The sequence below is a fragment of the Oncorhynchus gorbuscha genome, linkage group LG22 (genome assembly GCF_021184085.1).
Source record: "Oncorhynchus gorbuscha isolate QuinsamMale2020 ecotype Even-year linkage group LG22, OgorEven_v1.0, whole genome shotgun sequence".
Lineage (NCBI taxonomy): Eukaryota > Metazoa > Chordata > Actinopteri > Salmoniformes > Salmonidae > Oncorhynchus > Oncorhynchus gorbuscha.
Genome location: NC_060194.1, coordinates 10,107,204 through 10,132,066, shown reverse-complemented (window position 1 = coordinate 10,132,066; position 24,863 = coordinate 10,107,204). Strand labels below are relative to the sequence as shown.

Genomic DNA, 24,863 nt, shown 5'->3' with positions numbered 1-24,863 from the left:
CACTGGACCCATATGTTAACTTGGCTACGCATGCCTCTCTCTAATATCAATATGCCTCGTCCATTACTGTCCTGGTTAGTGATTACTGTCTTATTTCACTGTAGACTCTACAGAGCCTCTAGCCCTGCTCAATATGCCTTAACCAACCATGATGTTCCACCTCCTACATATGCGATGACATCACCTGGTTTAAACGTCTCTAGAGACTATAGCTCTCTCATCATTACTCAATGCCTAGGTTTACCTCCAATGTACTCACATCCTACCTTACCTTTGTCTCTACACTATGACTTGAATCTATGCTATCGTTCCCAGAAACCTGCTCCTTTTACGTTCTATTCCGAACGTGCTCGACGGCCAATTCGTATAGCCTTTAGCCGTAACCTTATCCTACTTCTCCTCTGGTGATGTAGCGGTTAATCCAGGTCCTGCAGTGCCTAGCTCCATTCCCACTCCCCAGGTGCTCTCATTTGTTGACTTCTGTAACCGTAAAAGCCTTGGTTTCATGCATGTTAACATTAGAAGCCTACTCCCTATGTTCGTTTTACTCACTGCTTTAGCACACTCTGCCAACCCGGATGTCTTAGCCGTGTGTGAATCCTGGATAAGGAAAACCACCGAAACCCTGAAATCTCCATCCCTAACTATAACATTTTCCGCCAAGATAGATCTGCCAAAGTGGATGGTGTTACAATCTACTGCAAAGATAGCCTGCAAAGCTCTGTCTTACTATTCAGATCTGTATCCAAACAATTCGAGCTTCTACTTCTAAAAACTCACCTTTCCAGAAACAAGTCTCTCACTGTTGCTGCATGCTAAAGACCACCCTCTGCCCCCAGCTGTGCCCTCGACACCATATGTGAATTGATTGCCCCCCATCAGTTTTCTGAGCTTGTGCTACTAGGTGACCTACACTGGGACATGCTTAACAGCCCAGCCATCCTACAATCTAAGCTTGATGCCCTCAATCTCACACAAATTATCAATGAACCTATCAGGTACAACCCCAAATCCATAAACATGGGCTCTCTTATAGATATCACCCTAACTAACTAGCCCACAAAAACTAGCACAAAATCATCCTGTAGCGTTCTGTATTAGCATCGAATAGCCCAAGTGATATGCAACTTTTCAGGGACGTTAGGAACAAATATACACAGGCAGTTAGGAAAGCTAAGGCTAGTTTTTTCAAACAGACTTTTGCAGCCTGTAGTACAAACTCAACATTTCTGGGACACTGTAAAGTCCATGGAGAATAAGAGCACCTCCTCCCAGCTTCCCACTGCTCTGAGGCTAGGAAACATTGTTGCCACCGATAAATCCACTATAATTGAGAATTTCAATAAGCATTTCTCTACGGCTGGCCATGCTTTCCACCTGGCTACCCCTACCCCGGTCAACTGCCCACTCCACAGAAACCAGACACCATTTCTCCTTCACCCAAATCCAGAAAGCTGATGTTCTGAAAGAGCTGCAAAATATGGACCCCTACAAAATCAGCAGGGCTAGACCATCTGGACCCTCTCTTTCTAAAATTATCTGCCAAAATTGTTGCATCCCCTATTATTACCCTGTTCAACCTCTTTCGTATCGTCTGAGATTCCCAAAGATTGGAAAGCTGCCGACCATCCCCCTCTTCAGAGGGGTTGACACTCTAGACCCAAACTTCTACAGATCCATATCTATCCTACCCTGTCTTTCTAAGGTCTTCAAAAACCAAGTTAACAAACAGATAACAGACCATTTCGAATCCCACCGTACCTTCTCCGCTATGCAATTTGGTTTTAGAGCTTGTCATGGGTGCACCTCAGCCACGCTCAAGGTCCTAAACGACATCATAACCGCCATTGATAAGAGACATTACTGTGCAGCCGTATTCATCGACCTGGCCAAGGCTTTCGACTCTGTCAATCACCACATCGTTATTGGCAGACTCGACAGCCTTGGTTTCTCAAATGATTGCCTCACCTGGTTTACCAACTACTCCTCTGATAGAGTTCAGTGTGTCAAATCAGAGGGCCGGTTGTCCGGACCTCTGGCAGTCCATGGGGGTGCCACAGGGATCAATTCCCGGGCCGACTCTCTTCTCTGTATACATCAATGATGCCGCTTTTGCTGCTGGTGATTCTCTAATCCACATCTACGCAGACGACACCATTCGGTATACTTCTGGCCCCTCTTTGGACACTGTGTTAACTAACCTCAAGACGAGCTTCAATGCCATACAACTCGCCTTCCGTGGCCTCAAACTGCTCTTAAATGCAAGTAAAACTAAATGCACTCTATTCAATCGATCACTGCTCGCACCTGCCCGCCCTAGGTGTCTGGTTAGACTGTAAACACTCCTTCCAGACTCACATTAAGCATCTCCAAACCCAAATTAAATATTGAAGCGGCTTCCTATATCGCAACAAAGCATCCTTCACTCATGCTGCCAAACATACCTGTGTAAAACTGACCATCCTACCGATCCTCGACTTCGGCGATGTCAACTTAAAATAGCCTCCAACACTCTACTCAACAAATTGGATGCAGTCTATCACAGTGCCATCCGTTTTGTCACCAAAGCCCCACACACTACCCACCACTGCGACCTGTACTCTCTCGTTGGTTGGCCCTCGCTTCATACTCGTAACCAAACCCACTGGCTACAGGTTATCTACAAGTCTCTGCTAGGTAAAGCCTCACTCCAGCAGGTATATCTCACTGGTCACCCCCAAAGCAAATTCCTACTTTGGTCGCCTTTCCTTCCAACTCTCTGCTGCCAATGACTGGAATTAACAGCAAAAATCACCAATATTTTTCTACTGTATTATTGACTATGTTTTGTTTATTCCATGTGCAACTTTGTGTTGTTGTATGTGTTGAATTGCTATGCTTTATCTTGGACAGGTCACAGTTGCAAATAAGAACTTGTTCTCAACCAGCCTACCTGGTTAAATGAAGGAGAAACTATTTTTTATTAGGATCTGGAACAAGTAGTTTCATAAATTCGTCAAGTGCAGCGTCTGATTGCTCCTCACCACAGACCAGCAAATCTTGTATGACCTCTTGTACACTATATTATACATATATATACACACACACATATATATTATATGTGTATATATATATATATATACACAAACATATACACACACATATACGTATATATATACATACACATATATATACATACACATGTATATACACATGTATATACACATATATATACACATATACACACACATATATGTATATATATACACATATACATATATATACACATATACGTATATATATACACATATACACACATATATACACATATACAAACATATATACACACATATATATATATGTGTGTGTGTATATATATATATGTATATGTGTGTGTATATATATATATATATGTATATGTGTGTGTGTGTATATATATATACACACACACATATATATATATATGTGTGTGTATATGTATGTGTGTATATGTATATATATATACATACAAACATATATATATATATGTGTGTATTTATGTATATGTATATATACACACACACACACACACACACACACACACACACACACACACACACACACACACACACACACACACACACACACACACACACACACACACACACACACACACACACACACACACACACACACACACACACACACACACATAGATACACATATATAGATACACATACATACACATACATACATACACACACACACATATATACAGAGTGGGGAGAACAAGTATTTGATACACTGCCGATTTTGCAGGTTTTCCCACTTACAAAGCATGTAGAGGTCTGTAATTTTTTTTGTCTTAGGTACACTTCAACTGTGAAAGACCGAATCTAAAACAAAAATCCAGAAAATCACATTGTATGATTTTTAAGTAATTAATTAGCATCCCAAACTATTATATATTCTTCCACTACATTCTGATCGAAGACCATCAAAGGTAAGGGAATATTTATGTTGTAATTTTGTGTTTTTGTTGACTCCAACATAGCGGATAAATATTGCTTATGTCTGAGCGCCGTCTCAGATTATTGAAAAATGAACGATTTCTGTAACGTTAAAAAGAAATGTGACAAAGCGATTGCATTAAGAAGCAGTGTATCTTTCTAACTATATGTAGAACATGTATATTTAGTCATGTATATGTATATTTAGTTTATGTAACATGTATATTTAGTTTATGATGTTTATTGGCGTTATCTGGCGGAGTTCTCCTTATTTTCTCCGGACATTTTTTAGCATTTTCTCAACATGGCGTCAATGTAAACTGTGATTTATGGATAAAAATGGCATATTATTGAAAAAAACAAATCTACTGTGTAACATGTCATATTACTGTCATCTGATGAAGATTTTCAAAAGGTTAGTGAATTATTTTTATTTTAATCCTGCGTTTGTGATTGCATCTTTTGTTTGACAAAATGGCTGTATATCGGCTGTGTCTTTGGTGGTGGTTTGACATAAATATGTGCTATGTTTTCGCCGTAAAACATTTTAGAAATCTGACTCGCTGGTAAGATGAACAAGGTGTTTCTTTCATTTGAGCTATTGGACTTGTTAATGTGTGGAGGTTAAATATTTCTAAGAATATTTTTGCATTCTGTGCATCATCTTTTGAGTTGAGCGTGGGGGGGGGGGGGTGCCCTTGGGGAACGTGGTAGCGTGAACAAGTTAACCTTTTATAACTAGGGGGGCGCTATTTTAATTTTTGGATGAAAAATGTTACCGTTTTAAACAAGATATTTTGTCACGAAAAGATGCTCGACTATGCATATAATTGACAGCTTTGGAAAGAAAACACTGACGTTTCCAAAACTGCAAAGATATTGTCTGTGAGTGCCACCGAACTGATTTTACACAAAAAACCCAGATAAAAATACAATCAGGAAGTGCCGCATTTTTTGAAACCGCCTCATGGCAATGACTCCTTATATGGCTGTGGAGGAGCTAGGAGTCAGCTTACGTTTTCCCCAAGGTGGTCTGCAGCATTGTGATGTATTTGTAGGCATATCATTGGAAGATTGACCATAAGAGACTACATCTACCAGGTGGTCGCTTGGTGTCTTCCGTCGCAATTATTGCATAATCTCCAGCTGCAGTATTTTTCAGTTTGCCTCTGCTGAGAAAACGACTGCCAGGAATGATTTTTCATCGAATAGAATTGTGAAATACACCTTGAGGATTGATTCTAAACAACGTTTGCCATGTTTCTGTCGATATTATGGAGCTAATTTGGGAAAAAGGTTTGGCGTTGTAAGTGACTGCATTTTCGTTTTTTTCTTTCTTAGCTAAACGTGATGAACAAAACGGAGCTATTTCTCTTACACAAATAATCTTTTTGGAAAAAATGAACATTTGCTATCTAGCTGAGAGTCTCGTCATTGAAAACATCCGAAGTTCTTCAAAGGTAAATTATTTTATTTGAATGCTTTTCTTGTTTTTGTGAAAATGTTGCCGGCTGAATTGCTAGGCTTAATGCTATGCTCGGCTATCAATACTCTTACACAAATGCTTGTGTAGCTTTGGTTGAAAAGCATATTTTGAAAATCTGAGATGACAGTGTTGTTAACAAAAGGCTAAGCTTGTGTTTCAATATATTTATTTCATTTCATTTGCAATTTTCATGAATAGGAAACGTTGCGTTATGGTAATGAGCTTGAGGCTATGATTACGCTCCCGGTTACAGGTTTGGAGTCGCAAGAAGCCCTCCCGTTCTCCCCTCATTACCGGTATTAACTGCACCTGTTTGAACCCGTTACCTGTATATAAGACACCTGTCCACACACTCAATCAAACAGACTCCAACCTCTCCACAATGGCCAAGAACAGAGAGCTGTGTAAGGACAACAAGGATACAATTGTAGACCTGCACAAGGATGGGATGGGCTACAGGACAATAGGCAAGCAGCTTGGTTAAAAGGCAACGACTGTTGGCGCAATTATTAGAAAATGGACGAAGTTCAAGATGACAGTCAATCACCCTCGGTCTGGGGCTCACCTCGTGGGGCATCAATGATCATGAGGAAGGTGAGGGATCAGCCCAGAACTACACGGCAGGACCTGGTCAATGACCTGAAGAGAGCTGGGACCACAGTCTCAAAGGAAACCATTAGTAACACACTACGCCGTCATGGATTAAAATCCTGCAGCGCACGCAAGGTCCCCCCCTGCTCAAGCCAGCGCATGTCCAGGCCTGTCTGAAGTTTGCCAATGACCATCTGGATGATTCAGAGGAGGAATGAGAGAAGGTCATGTGGTCTGATGAGACAAAAATAGAGCTTTTAGGTTTAAACTCCACTCGCCGTGTTTGGAGGAAGAAGAAGGATGAGTACAACCCCAAGAACACCATCCCAACCGTGAAGCATGGCGGTGGAAACATCATTCTTTGGGGATGCTTTTCTGCAAAGTGGCCAGGACGACTGTACCGTATTGAGGGGAGGATGGATGGGGCCATGTATCGCGAGATCTTGGCCAACAACCTCCTTCCCTCAGTAAGAGCATTGGAGATGGGTCGTGGCTGGGTCTTCCAGCATGACAGCGACCCAAAACACACAGCCAGGGCAACTAAGAAGTGGCTCTGTAAGAAGCATCTCAAGGTCCTGGAGTGGCTTAGCTAGTCTCCAGACCTGAACCCAATAGAAAATCTTTGGAGGGAGCTGAAAGTCCGTATTGCCCAGCGACAGCCCCGAAACCTGAAGGATTTGTATAAGGTCTGTATGGAGGAGTGGGCGAAAATCCCTGCTGCAGTGTGTGCAAACCTGGTCAAGAACTACAGGAAACATTGATCTCTGTACCAAATATTAAGTTCTGCTTTTCTGATGTATCAAATACTTATGTCGTGCAATAAAATGCAAATTAATTACTTAAAAATCATACAATGTGATTTTACGGAATTTGTTTTAGATTCCGTCTCTCACAGTTGAAGTGTACCTAAGATAAAAAAAATTACAGACCTCCACATGCTTTGTAAGTAGGAAAACCTGTCATAGCCTAGTCAAAAACACAGCAATTTTTCCAGCCAAAGATAGGAGTCACAAAAAACAGAAATAGATCAAATTAATCTCTAACCTTTGATGATCTTCATCAGATGACACTCATATTACACAATACATGTATACTTTGTTCGATAATGTGCATATTTAAAACCAAAAATCTCAGTTTACATTGGCGCCTTACGTGCAGTAATGTTTTGATTCCAAAACATCCGGTGTTTTGCAGAAATACTCATAATAAACATTGATAAAAGATACAACAGTTATTCACAGAATTAAAGATAGACTTCTCCGTAATGCAACCGCTGTGTCATATTTCAAAAAAACTTTACGGAAAAAGCATAATCTGAGAACGGCGCTCAGAGCCCAATCCAGCCAGAGAAATATCCGCTATTTTGGAGTCAACAGAAGTTAGAAATAACACCATAAATATTCACTTACCTTTGATGATCTTCATCAGAAGGCACTCCCAGGAATCCCAGTTCGACAATAAATGACTCATTTGTTCCATAAACTCAATCATTTATGTCCAAATAGCCGTGTGTTCAGCCCACTAATTCATCTTCATGAGGTGCGAGCACTTCGTCCAGACAAACTCGAAAAGTTCTGTTACAGGTCGTAGAAACAAGTCAAACGATATATGGAATCAATCGTTAGGATGTTTCTTACATGAAACATCAATTATGTTCCAACCGGAGAATTCCTATGTCTGATGAAAAGCACTGGAACGAGAGGTAACTCTGTTGGGAGCGTGCGTCACGAGCCTGAGACACTTCAATGACGTGACTCTCAGCCAATTAGATTTAGAGGATTGGAGGATTCTAAATGAATATCTAAGGGGCACTTTTGTTAGGGCATATCTGATCTGTGAGAATATATATATGGGGCTTTTATATAACTCTAAATTAATTAATAAGAATAATAATTGCTTTGTTTAAAAAATAACAATATTTTGGAGATTATTTAGTATTCAAATAACCTAAAGTGAGGGAGAAAAATGCCATTCTTGAACATGGGGTGAGACAGTCTTACTAATTTGTAAATAAAGCCAGTTTTTATTTATTTCTGTTTTTAGATGTAGAGAAACCAAAATCCTACCGTTGCCTCATGTGTCTCCCGGTCACGGCCGGCACGGGTATCGAACCAGTATCTGTAGCAAAGCAATTTGCACTCCGATGCAGTGTCTTAGACCGCTGCGCCACTCGGGTGCTGTTTCAACATGACCGGTCGGGAGCTGGCTAGAGTACTATAGTAAGGGCATAATAATACTAACATTTCCACACCCTAATTGTAGACTAAGTGCACAATTATCAGTTTCTATTTGGTTTGTGTCACCCATTCATTGTCAGTTATAGAGACAGTAGCAGCCTTGGGACCCAAAAGCATAATCAGTGCTATAACTCCTCCTTGTGCTGGTCTGGAGCAATTAAGTAGTGACGCAGGGTAAAGTACTAAACCACAAATTACCTCTAAGTCCCACAGCATAATTGCAAAACTTTTAGTTGAGCAACCACTGCATACACCATATCATCATGTTACTCCAAGTTTACTTCAATATGATGGATATTATATCAATATTTTGCGCGTCAAGGCATTTCCACCGCTATTTCAAGCATTATTAATTTACAGACAAAAAGATCCCACCACGTTGAACGAACAAATCGTCTGCATTTATAAAATTGTACCGAACCTTTGTTTCTATCACAGCTGTCGTGACTATTTTTTTATATGACTACTCGCATAAAAACTGGATGGAAACTTGGTTAGCGAGAGAGAGCTAGCGAGAGAGGAATGGTGAGCTAGTGAAAGCGATGGAGGGAGAAAGCTAGAGAGAGTGTGGGGAGATAGGGAGGAGACAGAACTCGCCGGGGGAATGTGGCACGCGACTGCAGTTTTTGGCCGGCTGGCCTTGTAGACATTTTCAATAAATCCTTGTCCTGTCAGACTGGCTTCGGACTGAGCTTTGGTCTATCCGAGGGAATGGTACCAGGAGGGGAAAAAAGGGTAGCAAACGCTCAGGGACTCCCTGTCACCCATTCCCCCATAAGGAAAACTAAAGAGGTATGACAGACTAGAAAACCCATGTTGAATTACCTAATTGGTCATGACTAGGGGTAGGGGTTTAGTTAAGTTTATGGTTAGAGTTTAGCCGCACACTTCCTCCAACCTTCCTCCTTATTGCCTCCCTCAATCCACCTTCCATACCCCATTGATCATCCATCCTTCAATCATCCTAACATTCCACCCCTCTCTATCCCTTCATCATACACTACTGAGCGACAGCAAAAAACTTGAATGCACACACACTCAGAATGGGGAGGCACCGAATTAGCCTTACCTGGTGACTTCTTCTCCCAGCATGCTCTTGGGGGTTGGCGAGTAGTGTCCTGGCGGGGCCTCAGGGGGAAGGGGCTGGCCCAGGTAGCTGGGAGGGCTGATATGGTTCTCCATGTGTTGAGAGTAGGCTGATAGAGACAAAAGAAAACCAGCTCAGACAGAGTAGCTAACAAGAAACTTAACCTAAACTCCACCAACACCAACCAAATACAGTGAGGTAATTACCTAGTGCACTGCCGGAAGAGAAAAGCCGACCGACAGGGTATTTGTCCACCTCCGGACAAGGCCCCGGATGCTGATAGCGTTTTCTAAGATATTATGTCTGTGAAACAGTATATCACCACATACAATCCCACTCTGTGCCGAATGCAGTGGGTGAATGAGGCTCCTGTCTCGGCATCTCTCACTCACCTCTGTCTCTCTGTGCATTGAGGCTACTGTTACTGATGTGATTGTGTGAGGCAAGACCTTGAGGGGGTCATTCGGTAATGCAACCCAGATCCGACATCTGGGAAGGGGACAGTGTGTGCAAGTGCCTGAAAACAACCGACTGTAACACTGTGTAAAATGCAGTGGTGTAAAGTAAGTAAGTAAAAATACTTTAAAGTAGGTTTTGGGGTATCTGTACTTCACTATTTTTATTTTTGGCAACTTGTAATTCACTACATTCCCAAAGAAAATAATCTACATTTTACTCCATTTATTATCCCTGACACATAAAAGTATTTGTTACATTTTGACAAGAAAATTGTCCAATTCACACACTTCTCAAGAGAACGTCCCCGCTCATCCCTACTGCCTCTGATCTGGCAGACTCACTAAACACAAATGCTTTGTTTGCAAATTATGTCTGAGTGTTGGTGTGGCCCTGGCTATCATCAATAAAAATAAAAATTGGGCAGTCTGGTTTAATATAAGGAATTTGAAATAATTTATACGTTTACTTTCGGTTCAGAAGTACATTTTTAGCAATTCCATTTACTTTTGATACTTAAGTATATTTAAAACCAAATACTTTTAGACTTTTACTCAAGCAGTATTTACTGGGTGACTCACTTTTACTTGAGTCATTTTCTATTAAAGGTATCTTTCCTTTTACTCAAGTATGACTAATGAGTACTTTTTCCACCACTGGTAAAATGGCCTGTTTCCAAGTGTGTACTTGCAAGTCAGAATATCTTTAATGATCAGAAGTAGAAGCTCAGTACAGAGAAGTCAGAATTAAAAACAAAGCTTGACCAGTCGGCTCCGGAAGGTCAAGGATCTGTACACATGCCTCTAACACCTTGTCTATTTTCTTCATATCACACCCCAGATCAGCTCAACAGGCATATAACCCAGTTCATACATTAAAAAATAAATAATAATTATAAAGTTAATGGAATCTATATTCATACAATCAATTAATGTTCCAATATTAAATTGAACACACTTAAAACAATAAATTAAAAAACGATAATTTCAACAAAATAGATCAAATGTTATCAAAGACCATAAAACAAAGGCATCGTGGATTAAAGCACAAGCTAAAAAGGTGGTTGACGAATGGAATTAACACCTCAAGCAGTTTCACAGTACAATACAAGGTTCCATATCAAAAACGGATAAAAAAATGTATAAAAAAATACCACACACTTTATAAAATAAACAAACAATTATGAATAATCAAAGGTTTTTTACCACTACAATTTAAAAAATAAATATGAGCTTTTTGCTCTCCAATTCTCATTGCTAGGACACTTGATTTTTCATAGTTTCATCTCCAAGCATCCTAATGCCTAAAAAGCAGCTATGCTTGAAACTGGTACTACCATAGTCAATGTCTCTGTAGTACTGGCAAACTGCACTTTATACTGACAATATGCACAGAGCTTTAATTCTCTGAACTGGAATGAGCTGTGCTCCAAAATGGCGCAGACAGACTTGGCAGCTCTGCTTCTAGCTCCTAAGCAACTTTGCAATATTTCATTTTTTTGTGTGTTATTTCTTGAATTATTAGCCCAGAATGTTTTTTCTTGTGTTATTACATACAGCCGGAGAAAACTGCTGGATATCAGAGCGGCGGTAACTCACCAGCATTACGACCAGAAATAAGACTTTCCCGAATTGGATCCTTTGTTCGTACCCGCCCCCCCGGGCAATTTAACTTATCGCAGAGGCTGTGCCAAGACCCCACCGGCGGAGAATAGGTATTCAGAGTGGACTTCTAGTCCGACTGAAGAGGCGAATACCATCCACTGCTTCAGAGTATATTACTCGCCAAGGTTCAGTCCCTGGACAATAAAGTAGACGAGCTCAGAGCGAGGATCTCCTTCCAGAGACATAAGGCACTGTAACATACTCTGTTTCACGGAATCATGGCTCTCTCCGGATATACTGTCCCTGTCCATACAGCCAGCTGGGTTCTCAATACATTGCGCAGACAGGAATAAAGAATTCTCCAGTAAGAAGGCAGAGGTGCATGTTTCATGATTAACTACTCATGGTGTGATTGTGATAACGTACAGGAACTCAAGTAGTTTTGTTCATACGACCTAGAATGCCAACCGTGTTACCTCCCAAGATAATTATCTTCGGTTAAAGTCACAGCCGTGTATATTCCAACTCAAGCTGATACCACAACGGCCCTTAAGGAACTACACTGGACATTCTGTAGCTGAGGATTTCAACAAAGCAAATTTGAGGAAACATTACCGAAGTTCTATCAACACATTGCCTGTAGTACAGTGGTTCGTCCTGCAGAGTACTGCAGGACAGCTTCCGTGGTAAGGCAGAATTATATGGCACGTTATTTAAGTGCAAACCACTGGTACCGTTAATGCTAGTTAGTGCTAGTTTGACCACCAGAGGACATTTTTGAGAAGCATTAGATAGCCTTCAATAGTGGCTGCAATAGAGAATTTAGATTTTTTTTTTGTAAGAACATAGTACAGCTGAAGTAGGAAGTGTACATGCACCTTGTCCCTTTAAACGTAATCCTAGTAAAAATTCCCTGTTCTAGGTCAGTTAGGATCATCACTTTATTTTAAGAATGTGAAATGTCAGAATAACACGAGATAATTATTTATTTCAGCTTTTATTTATTTCATCACATTCCCAATGTGTCAGAAGTTTACATACTCTCAATTAGTATTTGGTAGCATTTGGGTGAATTTTGGCCCATTCCTCCTGACAGAGCTGGTGTAACCGAGTCAGGTTTGTAGGCCTCCTTGCTCGCACACGTCTTTTCAGTTCTGCCCACACAATTTCTATGGGATTGATGTCAGGGCTTTGTGATGGCCACTCCAATACCTTGACTTTGTTGTCCTTCAGCCATTTGCCACAACTTTGGAAGTATGCTTGGGGTCATTGTACATTTGGAAGACCCATTTGCGATCAAGCTTTAACTTCCTGACTGACGTCTGGAGACGTTGCTTCAATATCAACATCATTTTCCTACCTCACGATGCCATTTTGTGAAGTGCACCAGTACTTACTGCAGCAAAGCACCCCCACAACATGATGCTGCCACCCCCGAGCTTCATGGTTGGGATGGTATTCTTCAGCTTGCAAGCCTCCCCCTTTTTCCTCCAAACAGAACAATGGTCATTATGGCCAAACAGTTCTATTTTTGTTTCATCAGACCAAAGGACATTTCTCCAAAAAGTAAGATCTTTGGTTTTGGAGCAGTGGCTTCTTCCTTGATGAGTGGCATGTGTCAGTTTTTGTTGATATAGGACTCGTTTTACTGTGGATATAGATACTTTTGTACCTGTTTCCTCCAAAATCTTCACAAGGTCCTTTGCTGTTGTTCTGGGATTGATTTGCACTTATCGCACCAATGTACATTCATCTCTAGGAGACAGAACGAGTCTCCTTCCTGAGCGGGATGACGGCTGTGGTCCCATGGTGTTTATACTTGCGTACTATTGTTTGTACAGATGAATGTGCTACATTCTCAGGCGTTTGGAAATTGCTCCCAAGGATGAACCAGACTTGTGGAGGTCTACAATTTTTTTATGAGGTCTTGGCTGATTTCTTTAGATTTTCCCATGATGTCAAGCAAAGAGGTAATGAGTTTCAAAGTAGGCCTTGAGATACATCCACTGGTACACCTCCAATTGACTCAAATGATGTCAATTAGCCTATCAGACTTCTAAGCCATGACATCATTTTCTGGAATTTTGCATTTAGACAGTTTCTGTACAGCACTTTGAGATATCAGCTGATGTACGAAGGGCTATATAAATAAATTTGATTTGATTTGATTTGCACCACTGGGGAGGCCCCATTCAGGTCAGGATAACCAAAACATTTCTTTATTAAAGACTATCAGAAAGAATGTTGGTACTTATTTATTTTGATCCAAAGCCATGAATGAGTGCGTCACTCAGCTTTATGTAGGTGTCATCAACTTGATAATATATAATGATATTTTGGATATATTTTGCATTTCCAAAAAACTGAGCGATTGTAATCTGAATAAAGGCCAAAACATTTATTTCTGTTTTTAGAGGGAGAGAAACGCTGGGCCAATTGTGCGCCGCCCTATGGGACTCCCAATCACAGTCGGATTTGTGATACATATTATTATTAAAGGTACTGCATAGATGTAAAATATATTTTTTAGCAAGAGGCAACACTTGTATAGACTAAGAAAGTAGCAGAACTATGCAGAAGTAGTTTTGAATGCATTTTAATGAAGGGAAACAATAACAGTCTTCAACTTTTTTTTGGCAAGATAGTGATATATTCTTATATACAGTACAATAAGGAATTCAACTACAAAATACTAGTCTTCTCCTATTTGTTTAACCATTCCCCATATCAATAAGGTGTGTAAACAACAACAATAAGAATAAAATAACATAAGATACAAAACAAAACTTGACGACCATAAATCAATCAACTCTAATTAGCAGATTAGGACAGTATGTGTCTCACATGTACAAGCACATAGTATTTGTTTACAGTCCTTCTTTGGGGGACATAATTGGCATCTCCTCCTCTTGCCTGACCCAGCTGCAGCCTCAGGTGGATCAGGAAAAGATTCAGCCCCCTGAACAGCTTTCACAAGAGCTGCAGAGGTTGCTGTGAAGGGGAGGCGCTCCCTTCTTTGAATGTGTGTTGTTACAAGTACCTTTCCCAGCTGCTCCAGGAACATCCTCCTCTTGATTCGCTGGTCAGGCATCCAGGTAGGGTTGATCTTGTTCTATATCACGAAGACATTGTAAGAGGACACATCAATGATGTTATGGAAGATGACAAGGGGCCAGCTGGCAGTCATGCTTTTTCATGCAGCTGTAAGTTCCAATCACTTTGTTCAGGTTGTCCACACCTCCTTTGTTGTGGTTGTAGTCCAGGATGATGGCTGGCTTCCTGTCCTCATGATCACTGTTCACAGATACCTCCTCCTCAAAATGATTGTTCTCCTATTCCTACAGGACATCTGAAAAAATCAGATCTACGACCTGTTGGGCACTGAAACATGCACTCAGGGCTTCAGCAAAGAGAGAACTGGGGGGACTGTCATCTGCAGCACATTTATAGTCTGACCACTTTTCCCTTTTTTAATTGTATTTTTTAATTACGTTTTTTTTTCTCATTTCACTTCACCAAATTGGACTATTTTGTGTACGTCCAGTATATGAAATCCAAGTAAAAATTACAGTTGTAATGCAACACAATAGGAAAAAAGCCAAGGGGGAATGAATAATGTTGGATAGCACTGCATCATACACTGCATTTGAGGAACAATGGGAAAGTAGTTTTGCTTTTAAAGTTGATAAACTTCAATAGTCACTTTTGAGAAAATGGCATTTGAATGTTTTGGTACCTACTGGAGAGCTCTCCTTTGTCTAAACACATTCATGCACCATTTCTTCACCCTCTTAAGCCAGCGTCACCCATCTGTTTAGTGATTCACATGTGAGGTCATGTGCTAAACACTGAGTAGTGTAGTAAGATTAAGACTAAAAGTGGTAAAAGTAGAAGCCTACAATAAGGAACAATTCCAGGTAAACAGAAAGTGTCCAGATAAAAATATAAGATGACGCTTACCCAGACACACCTGTCTAAATTGAGGGGTCATGTGAAAGAAATGCAATAAATCTCATCCACATATTGCTACGTGGATGGGTCTCTACAGAACGTGTACACGGCACAGACAAATGGTTACTTGCATAGTAGCAAAATCAGAAACATATAGTGTCAATATAAAGAAAATAATATACAGTGATAGATAGTGATAGAAGAGGCCATTATACCAATTTGTAAGTCGCTCTGGATAAGAGCGTCTGCTAAATGACCTAAATGTAAATGTAAATGTAATATGATACAATATCAGTGATAGATGAGGCCGTTATATGCAGTTATCACAATTCAGGTCCACACGTTTCCCCAAATCCTTTGTTGGTGAAGAACTGGTGCATGATAACTGCGCCGCTGCCTTTGCTTGATGACATGCCTTCATCAATCAAGTGGTTGACTTGTTGTGGTATTCCTTCACAGCAGACCTCAAACAAGCCACACATAGATGTGACTTTGCTGCATAGGATCAGAAGGATAGTGCACCTGCAAACAACAAAAGAACATCAAGGTAAGTCAATGAAAAGAAAATGTAATGTAAAACATTGATGCATATTTTAATGCATCATTATCAGGTAAGTTTCACTTACTTACAAATGTGCAGAGCAGCAGCACTGCATAACGAAACATCATCTTGGAAACTGGAAGTTAAAATGATAACACATAGCCCGTCTACACGTACCTCTGGAAAATACAGAAATAATATGAGATCTAATATGAGATCAATAAAAGTAGTGCCAATCACATTGGTCAATTAAATAATCAAAACGTGTTTATGCTTTACCTACCAAGTGTTGTCATCGATTCCTTGTGGAGACGCAAAACTGCTGCTTTTGTCACAATGGGATGGCAGCAGCTTTCCACCAAAGTGTTCATGTCCTGGGTGGCATCCTGGTAATACTATTGCATTATCCTCTGCATAGTTGTTGATGAAGTTCACCACTCGCTGCAAGTCCTGATTCAGGTGTAACCTGTGCTTGCTTGGGCTAGCTCTCTTTTTGATGGGAAGCCTTAGACCACTCTCCTTGTGTGACTGGTGGAGGAGAGTCAAGCGTGTTCTACTGATGCTGAAAGACAAATTTCAGATTATTCCATTATTATACATAGATAGCCGTAACCACCATCAGACACACCTGGCTAACTTGATGGGTCATGTAATCATCTGACGAAATGGAGTCTTGTTTAGACATGCTAGCTAAAAAATGAACCATAATCTTAATCCATAGAGTACAAGCCATAGAAGCCGATTGTCATAGATAACCAAATAGGTTCAATGTTAGCTAGTTTGCTAGCTAAAATTAGGATATAACTAGCAATGCGAAATGGCATTCTGAAAAAACATTACTACACACAGATCATAAACGTAATGTTAGCTAGCGAGCCAGCCATCTAATGTCAGATAGTTAGCTAACAGTAAGCTTTAACTGGGGGTCTTTTGTTTAGACATGTAGCTATCTAAACAATGAATCATAATCCTAATCCATAGAGTACTAGAATAGAATACAAACCGATTATCATAGCTAGCTAAAGTTAACCAAATAGGTTCAACGTTAGCTAGTTAGCTAACTAACATTAGGCTATAACTAGCAATGCGAAATGGCATTTTGAGATAACATTACTACACACATCATAAACATAATGTTAGCTGGGTGGTTAGCAAGCCAGCCATCTAATGTCAGCTAGCTAGCTAACAGTAAGCTGACAAAATTAAAAACCTATAATAATAACTGAAACTGTAGCTTGACTCTTACCCGTATACTTAGATGAATGCTTCACGGCAGACTGCAACCCCTTTCATTAAATAAGACGTCCTGTGTCGTTTCCGTTGCTTGGCCCATTGTTGTGTCAAGTCACTCTGGTTCACACTAACCGTGTGCAATGCCATAAGAATTATCTTAAACTTTAGCCCCCACCAAAACTGACCATTTTACTTGCCCTAGAAGAGCTGGTTAGGCTGTTTTCATGTTATCCAGAGCGTTGGTGACTAACTGTGCTCCTGGCAACAATTGAATTATGCTTTTTTGCTGACACCGATCATATTCAAACGGTGTTGAGCATTCGTAAATTCATCAGTTATTCTGAACTCTGGCACACAGATCAGAGTTCTCTAAAACAGCTGTTGCAGTGACTTTCTATTGAAATGGATACTTGCATAGTGGAGTCTATTGTAAAATTTAGCAAATCAATGGCAATTCAACGTATGTGGCAGGGTCTACAGACAATCACGGTTTACAAAGGGAAAACAAGCCATGTCGTGGACACCGATGTCTTGCTCCCAGACTGACCCTGCCCTTTGCAACTGGGTCCTGGAAGGTGACTGGGTCCTGAAGGTAGGTTACAACACTTCCACTACGCTGATCCTCAGCACAAGGGCCCCACAAGGGTGCGTGCTCAGAACCCTACTGTACTCCCTGATCACCCATGACTGTGTGGCCAGGAATGCCAAAAAACATCAAGGACATCAACCACCCGAGCCACGGCCTGTTCACCCCGTTATCATTCAGAAGGCGAGGCCAGTACAGGTGTATCAAAGCTGGGACCGAGAGACTGAAAAACAGCTTCTTTCTCAAGGCCATCAGACTGTTAAATATCCATCACTATCCGGCTACCACCTGGTTACTCAACCTTGCACCTTAGAGTCCACAGCCCTATGTACATAGACATGGAATCACTGGTCACTTTACTAATGTTTACACACTGCTTTACACATTTCATATGTATATACTGTATTCTACTGTATTTTATTCAATGCCACTGACATTGCTCGTCCTAATATTTATATATTTCTAAAAATCCATTCTTTTACTTTTAGATTGGTGTGTATTTGTGTTGAATTGTGAAGATACTACTGCACTGCTCAATTGCGCTACTTGCAATAACATTGCTAAATAAGTGTACGTGACCAATACATTTGATTTTATTTAATGTGAAGACACTTTACAGCTCATCTCTGTCTTCACCTACTATGACAAACAGCTGTTTAGGGGCATGCAAAATATTTGTAAAACTTTTTTTTATTACATCAGAAATTTAACACTAATATATATTTTTAACACCCGGATTGTGCAACATTTGTCTATTATTCTTTTCAAAAATCATCAAGCTCTGTCAAATTGGTTGTTGATCATTGGTAGAAAACCATTTTCAGGTCTTGTCATATATTTTCAAGTAGATTTAAAGTCAAAACTGTAACTCGCCCACTCAGGAACATTCACTGTGTTTTTGGTAAGCAACTCCAGTGTAGATTTGGCCTTGTGCTTTAGGTTATTGTTCTGCTGAAAGGTGAATTCATCTCCCAGTGTCTGGTGGAATGCAGATAACCAGGTTTTCCTGTGCTTAGCTCCATTTCGTTTCTCTTTTATCCTGAAAAACTCCACCGTCCTTAACGATTACAAGCACACCCATAACATGATGCAGCCACCACTATGCTTAAAAATATGGAAAGTGGTACTCAGTAATGTGTTGAATTGGATTTGCTCCAAACATAACACTTTTTATTCAGGACAAAAAGTTAGTGCCTTTTTGTAAACAGGATGCATGTTTTGGAATATTTGGATTCTGTACAGGCTTCCTTTTCATTCTGTCAATTAAGTTAGTATTGTGGAGTAACTACAATGTTGTTGATCGATGCTCAGTTTTCTCCTATCACAGCCATTAAAATCGAACTGGTCTAAAGGTACCATTGGCCTTATGGTGAAATCCCTGAGTGGTTTCCTTCCTCTCCAGCAACTAAGTTAGGAAGGGCGCCTGTATCTGTAGTGAATGGGTGTATTGATACACCATCCAAAGTAACTTCACCAATGATTAAAGGGATATTCAAATGTCTGCTTTTTTTGACCCATTTATCAACTGGTGCCCTTCTTTGCGAGGCATTGGAAAACCTCCCTGGTTTTTGTCATTGAATGTGTGCATAAAATTCACTGCTCTACTGAGGGACATTACAGATAATTGTATGTGTGGGGTACAGAGATGGGGTAATCATTCAAAAATAATGTTAAACACCATTATTGCATACAGGGTTAGTCCATGCAACTCCTTGTGACTTGTCAAAACAAAACAAAGGGGCTTACTTATTGACTCAAGACATTTCAGCTTTATTTTGTATTAATTTCTAATAATTTATTCCACTTCCGGGTATTATGGGGTAATGTGTGTAGATCAGTGACAAAATCTAAATGTAATCAATTTTAAATTCAGGTTGTAACACAAATGTGGAAAAGGTCAAGGGGTGTGAATACTTTCTGAAGGCACTGTATGTCATCTCTCTCATGACCGCCTGCTAGCAAGTTTGTCATGTCATCAAAGTCAGGAGGCCAGACCATGCTCTTAACCTCTTGCACAGCTAAAGCCTCTTATTAACTGAACTGAGATGCTAACATTGTTGCTCTTCTGTCTACCTATGAAACCACTTGAGACCTGTTTCAGGAAACTAGGCATATGTCGCGGGTCACTAAATTCACAGGAGAGCAGTTTGAACATTAACATTTTATTTTTATCAAAATGTGTTTGGCAGAAATGCCTTCTCGAACATGTGCAAAGCTATTTTCAGGTCTCTCCAGAGACGGTCGATGGGGTTGAAGTCTGGGCCCTCTGTACTTTACTCAGTTCATCTTTCCCTTGATCCGGTCTCCCAGTACCTGCCGCTGAAAAACAGTCCCACAGCATGCTGCTGCCACCACCATTGTTCACCGTAGGGATGGTGCCAGGTTTCCCCCAGACATGATGCCTGGCATTCAAGCCAAAGAGTTCAATCTTGGTTGCATCAGACCAAATAATCTGGTTTCTCATGGTCAGAAACCTTTAGGTGCCTTTCGGCAAACTCCAAGCGGGCTGCCAATTGACTTTCACTGAGGAGTGGCTTCCGTCTGGCCACTCTACCATAAAGGCCTCATTGGTGGACTGCTGCAGAGATTGTTGTCCTTCTGGATGTTTCTCCCATCTCCACAGAGCAACTCTGGAGCTCTGTCAGAGTGACCATCAGGTTCTTGGTCACCTCCCTGACCAAGGCCCTTCTCCCCCGATTTCTCCATTTGGCCGGGCAGCCAGCTCTAGGAAGAGTGTTGGTGGTTCCAAACTTCTTCCATTTAAGAATGGTGGAGGCCACTGTGTTCTTCAATGCTGCAGAAATGTTTTAGTACTCTTCCCCAGCCCTGTGCCCCAACACAATCCTGTTTCAGAGCTCTACGGTCAATTCCTTCGACCTCAAGGCTTGGTTTTTGTGCTGACATGCACTCTCAACAGGTGTCTGCTTTTACAAATCATGTCCAATCAATTGAATTTAACCCCAGGTGGACTCCAATCAAGTTGAAGAAACATATCAAGAATGATCAATGGAAACAGGAGGCACCTGAGCTCAATTTTGAGTTTCATAGCAAGGGTATGAATACTTATGTAAATAAGGAATGTTTATTTTATTTTTAATAAATTAGCAAACATTTGTGTGTAGATTGATAAGGAATAAAATATTTTTATACATTTTAGAACAAGGCTGAAACGTAACAAAATGTGGAAAAAGAGAAGGGGTCTGAATACTTTCAGAATGCACTGTATATTGTGTTATTTTATTACTGGTTATGAAACCTACAGAAGTGTCAAAACCCACATTTATTCAAATGACTTTGCTCCATGTCAAGAAGTTTCCTTTTCGTTTGAAAGTTTGTTTCTTAAATCCATGTTGTTGAAATGAATAATTTAGTCAGTTTTTTTTGTTGTTACTTGTAGAAAACACACTTTTACAAAATCCGCAACAGAATGACTGAAAAATCAGCGACAGAATGACCGCAATTGAATTGGCTAAAATGGGAAATGATCATTTGTGAAATAAAACATCAAACAAACATTCTGTTGACACGTAGGCTATGTTGTAATGGAATGTTTTCCCTTGTAGGTTTTGACAAATGTGTCATAAACAGCCATAAAACAACACAATATATGTCACAACAGGTCTAAATATATGGGTCATGACAGTGTTATGACCATATTAAAACAGTTTATGACAAGTTATGCAAGCTGTTATGACATACTCTGACATGGTTATGACCGTGTCATAACATGTTATGAAGCTGGGTGTCACAAAGTGTTACCCAATAGAAGAGGGGGCTTCAACGAGCAGGTGTCCACATACTTTCGGTCATGTAGTGTACATAGAAACAGAATGAAAACATGAACAAGTGTAATACTGACTTTGTGATAGGTTTCATTATCAACACCAAAAAATATTGTAGATAAGTGCTGTGCTAATTCTGCCAAATCCCTTGAGGGTTTAAAGCGCAAAGGCCCGAATTGAGAATTATGCATTAATAAAAATCTATCTAGTGACAAAATTACTTTACATGAAGTCATATTTTTCATTGAAATACTGGGTAAAACAAAGACCCACTAACAGTAGACAATCAACGTTTTGTTCTTTCCCTTCATATCAAATATTCAGTAGGCCTCAATACACAGACAGCGATTGAACACTGCAAGGCATATACTGTCGTTCTTTCTCAAAGGCAACAGGAAATAAACCCTCGCTTCGATGACCATTTAATTTGTGTGTCCCCCACCCACCCTCCTCTTCTCTGATCCAATCAGCAGAATCGGTGCTTATGATAACAAGGAACAAGAGGATGAGGGAATGCGGTAGCGCACCATAGGGCCCAACCGCACAATTATTTCTCCTTTTTCCTAAAGCGTCCCATGATTGAGCTACTGTGCGACACTAAACATAATTATTTCTCATTCATTAACTCCGGCTCAGATCTTACACCACGCGTCCTGGCAGGACATCATTATACATATCTCTCCCCTCCTGTCCTCTGCATTAGTGTATTGCCGTCTGGATTAGTGTGGGGGGTGGGGATGGAGAAAGCAGCGGTGACCACGTGATGCTAGCGTCCATGATTTCATTAAGCTGTTTGCCCTTCACGCCTCTAAGCCTGTGCTTCATGACAGCAATAGCATCCCAAATGGCACCATATTCCGTATATAGTGCACTTCTAATGACCAGGGCCCCATGGGACTTAGTCAATAGTACTGCACTATATAGGGAACAGGGTGATTTTTGGGACGCATGCAACATTACAGAATTCTTGTCAGTGGGAATCTATGATAGTATTGGATGGGTCAGTTAGGCTCTAGTTAGAAGGCTTTTTAGAGAGCGGAGCACCAAGATGGATGCAGTCACTGATTCCAAATCAACTTGGTGATGGTGCTGACGGTCTTATCATAGGCGTCCTTAGCTAATCTTTTGAGGCAACAGTGCTTTTGCTACAGAAGATGATTAACCATGCTGTGCTTTTGACCACTTTGAGACGGCTTACATTATAGTCGCTCTGGATAAGAGCGTCTGCTAAATGACTTAAATGTAAATGTAAATACACAGCTAGATGTCTACTGAAGCAATACTAGCTAAGTGAAAGGTGCAAGTGCAAGGTCACTTTCTTCACTACATTGCCACATGGTTTTGGTCTACCTTTAGACGGACTCTGATCCAACCACCAATGTTAAATCTTCTGTCTCAAGTAGTTCAAACTGCCCTTGTGTCACAACACTGAATCCAGCGGTAATCTGACATTGGATTCACATTCTGTCCTTGGATCACAATCAAACCAAAGTAGTCCTCCAACACTTATTTGCACTGAAGGGATTGTAGGGTGTCACCTCGATTTTGACTTTGAAACAAGCCATTCAAAGAATACTGAAGGATGTATGTGTTAAAAAAGACGGGGCTCAAATCAATTCCAATTAAACTGATTTCAGGAAATTAATTAAATTATGAAATTCAGTTCCAGAACTAAAGAGCCAGTTATTTTTCTTATTTCTTTTTCCATCAATTTCTAAATTGGAATATCAATGAAACTCCCGGGTTGATAGAATTGACATGGAATTGTCATAGTCAATACTCAGAAAATCACTTTGCTAGGCCCTGGCCTGATGGCTGCAGGGGCATGTGGGGGGGGGGGGGGGGGGTGTGAGTTGTCCTGTGAGGGGGTGGTTTGTTCAGATGTGTCCAATCGATATGAGTTTGAGCCCTCTATTCTAGTGGGTTGTTAGTGCCCCCGCTGGCTCTGCCGCGAGCCAGCAGTTCCAATCAATATGGTGCCTGGTGCTGTAGCCACCGCTTCCCATTGGGTGTCAGCCATCTGACACACTTTCTCCTACTGACCCTGTACTGGGAAAACGACAGGGTGCTGCTATTCTCTTTTCCACATTTCATCATTGTCGCAAATTGTTTTTTGATCGTTTGGGGACTCCTTATCTCCCCACAATATGTGATTAGGGGAATAGCTGTTAATGTCACTACAGGGATTTTTGTTCAAACTTTTCTCTGACACAGGCTATTGGCTATTTCCATTTTTTGTTGACATTAAGTCAGAGATTCAATTAAATATTACATTCTGAATAACATTCTGTAGGCAGCAGGATAATGTATATATTGAGGCAGAGGTTTCACCTGAGGAGTGAGGTGGACGACCCTCATAATAATTTATCAAATGTGGAAACTCACAAAGGGGATGTACTCACTAAGTGTAAACTCGCAGTGGAAAGTCAAAGTAGAAATTCACAAAGGGGAAAGACAGTGGAAACTCACAAAGTGGAAACTCACAGTTGGTGATGTCAGGCGGGGCGAAACTGTCATTCATGAAGACACTGTTGGGTTTTGCTACTTTCAAGTAGACCACGTCGGGGGTGTTTTTCAAGGCAGTCACAGCGTGTTCGTGGCTCACCTCCTCAAGGCAAGCACTGTTCACCTGCACAGAGACAGATATACACACACGTTGTATGGACCACTCGGACAAGTTTACACTTATTGATGTTAGATCAAACGTGAATGTACACATTTGTAAAACACAGTTAATGCGACAATCAGCAGTTGAAACGAAGCGAACTCCCCACCCGTTTTGGTAAAAAGCTGAGGGATAGAGCTGGAGAAATGTAACCACTCAAATTCATAAACAACGCAATGGATGAAAGAACTGAGCATTAATGATATTAACCTTATAGTTTTAACCATTGTTGCATTAGATACGTCTCAATCCAAACACATCCGTTGATGTCGCACTTCCACATCTGCGATAAAAGGTGAGAGCTAGAGCGGTGTTTGTCATACCATGAGACATCTCAAAAAACTCTTCTCACAAAATTGTCTGTAGGGTCCGAATGGAGCAGGGCTTAAGCTTATACTTCAGGTTCTGATGGCAGTTGAACTAAAGCTCATGAGGCATTTCTAAGTTATATTCTTCAAAAATAAAGGGGAACATTGAATGAATTCAGAAGTTTAAAAAAAAACCGAGGCATGTGCAGATTTCCACTTTAAAGGTGCACCCTCAAAACATATCATATGAACGTTATTTTACAGGGAGGTGCACACTCAAATATGGAAACACACCACAATACCAGTAACATAAAAAACACAAATGTGTCAAAAAACCCTCAACACCAATCCTGTCTCATGGAAATGGT

General features: G+C 40.6%; 1 protein-coding gene across 30 annotated transcripts in view; it reads right to left on the bottom strand.

The window, feature by feature from the left end:
• dlg1b (discs large MAGUK scaffold protein 1b) overlaps positions 1–24,863 on the bottom strand; it is a 250,592-nt gene that overhangs the window by 69,508 nt on the left and 156,221 nt on the right. For 14 of the 30 annotated variants that reach the window (XM_046321076.1, XM_046321075.1, XM_046321079.1 and 11 more), the window contains 2 exons: positions 23,992–24,151; positions 9,352–9,478 (listed from right to left, as the gene is read on the bottom strand). In XM_046321076.1, coding sequence (XP_046177032.1) covers positions 9,352–9,478; positions 23,992–24,151 — 287 coding nt within the window. Of the gene's footprint in view, positions 1–9,351; positions 9,479–14,469; positions 14,542–14,667; positions 15,903–16,006; positions 16,101–16,204; positions 16,898–23,991; positions 24,152–24,863 lie in introns of those variants that run through there. The other 16 variants (XM_046321078.1, XM_046321082.1, XM_046321085.1 and 13 more) reach the window with 3 other exon arrangements.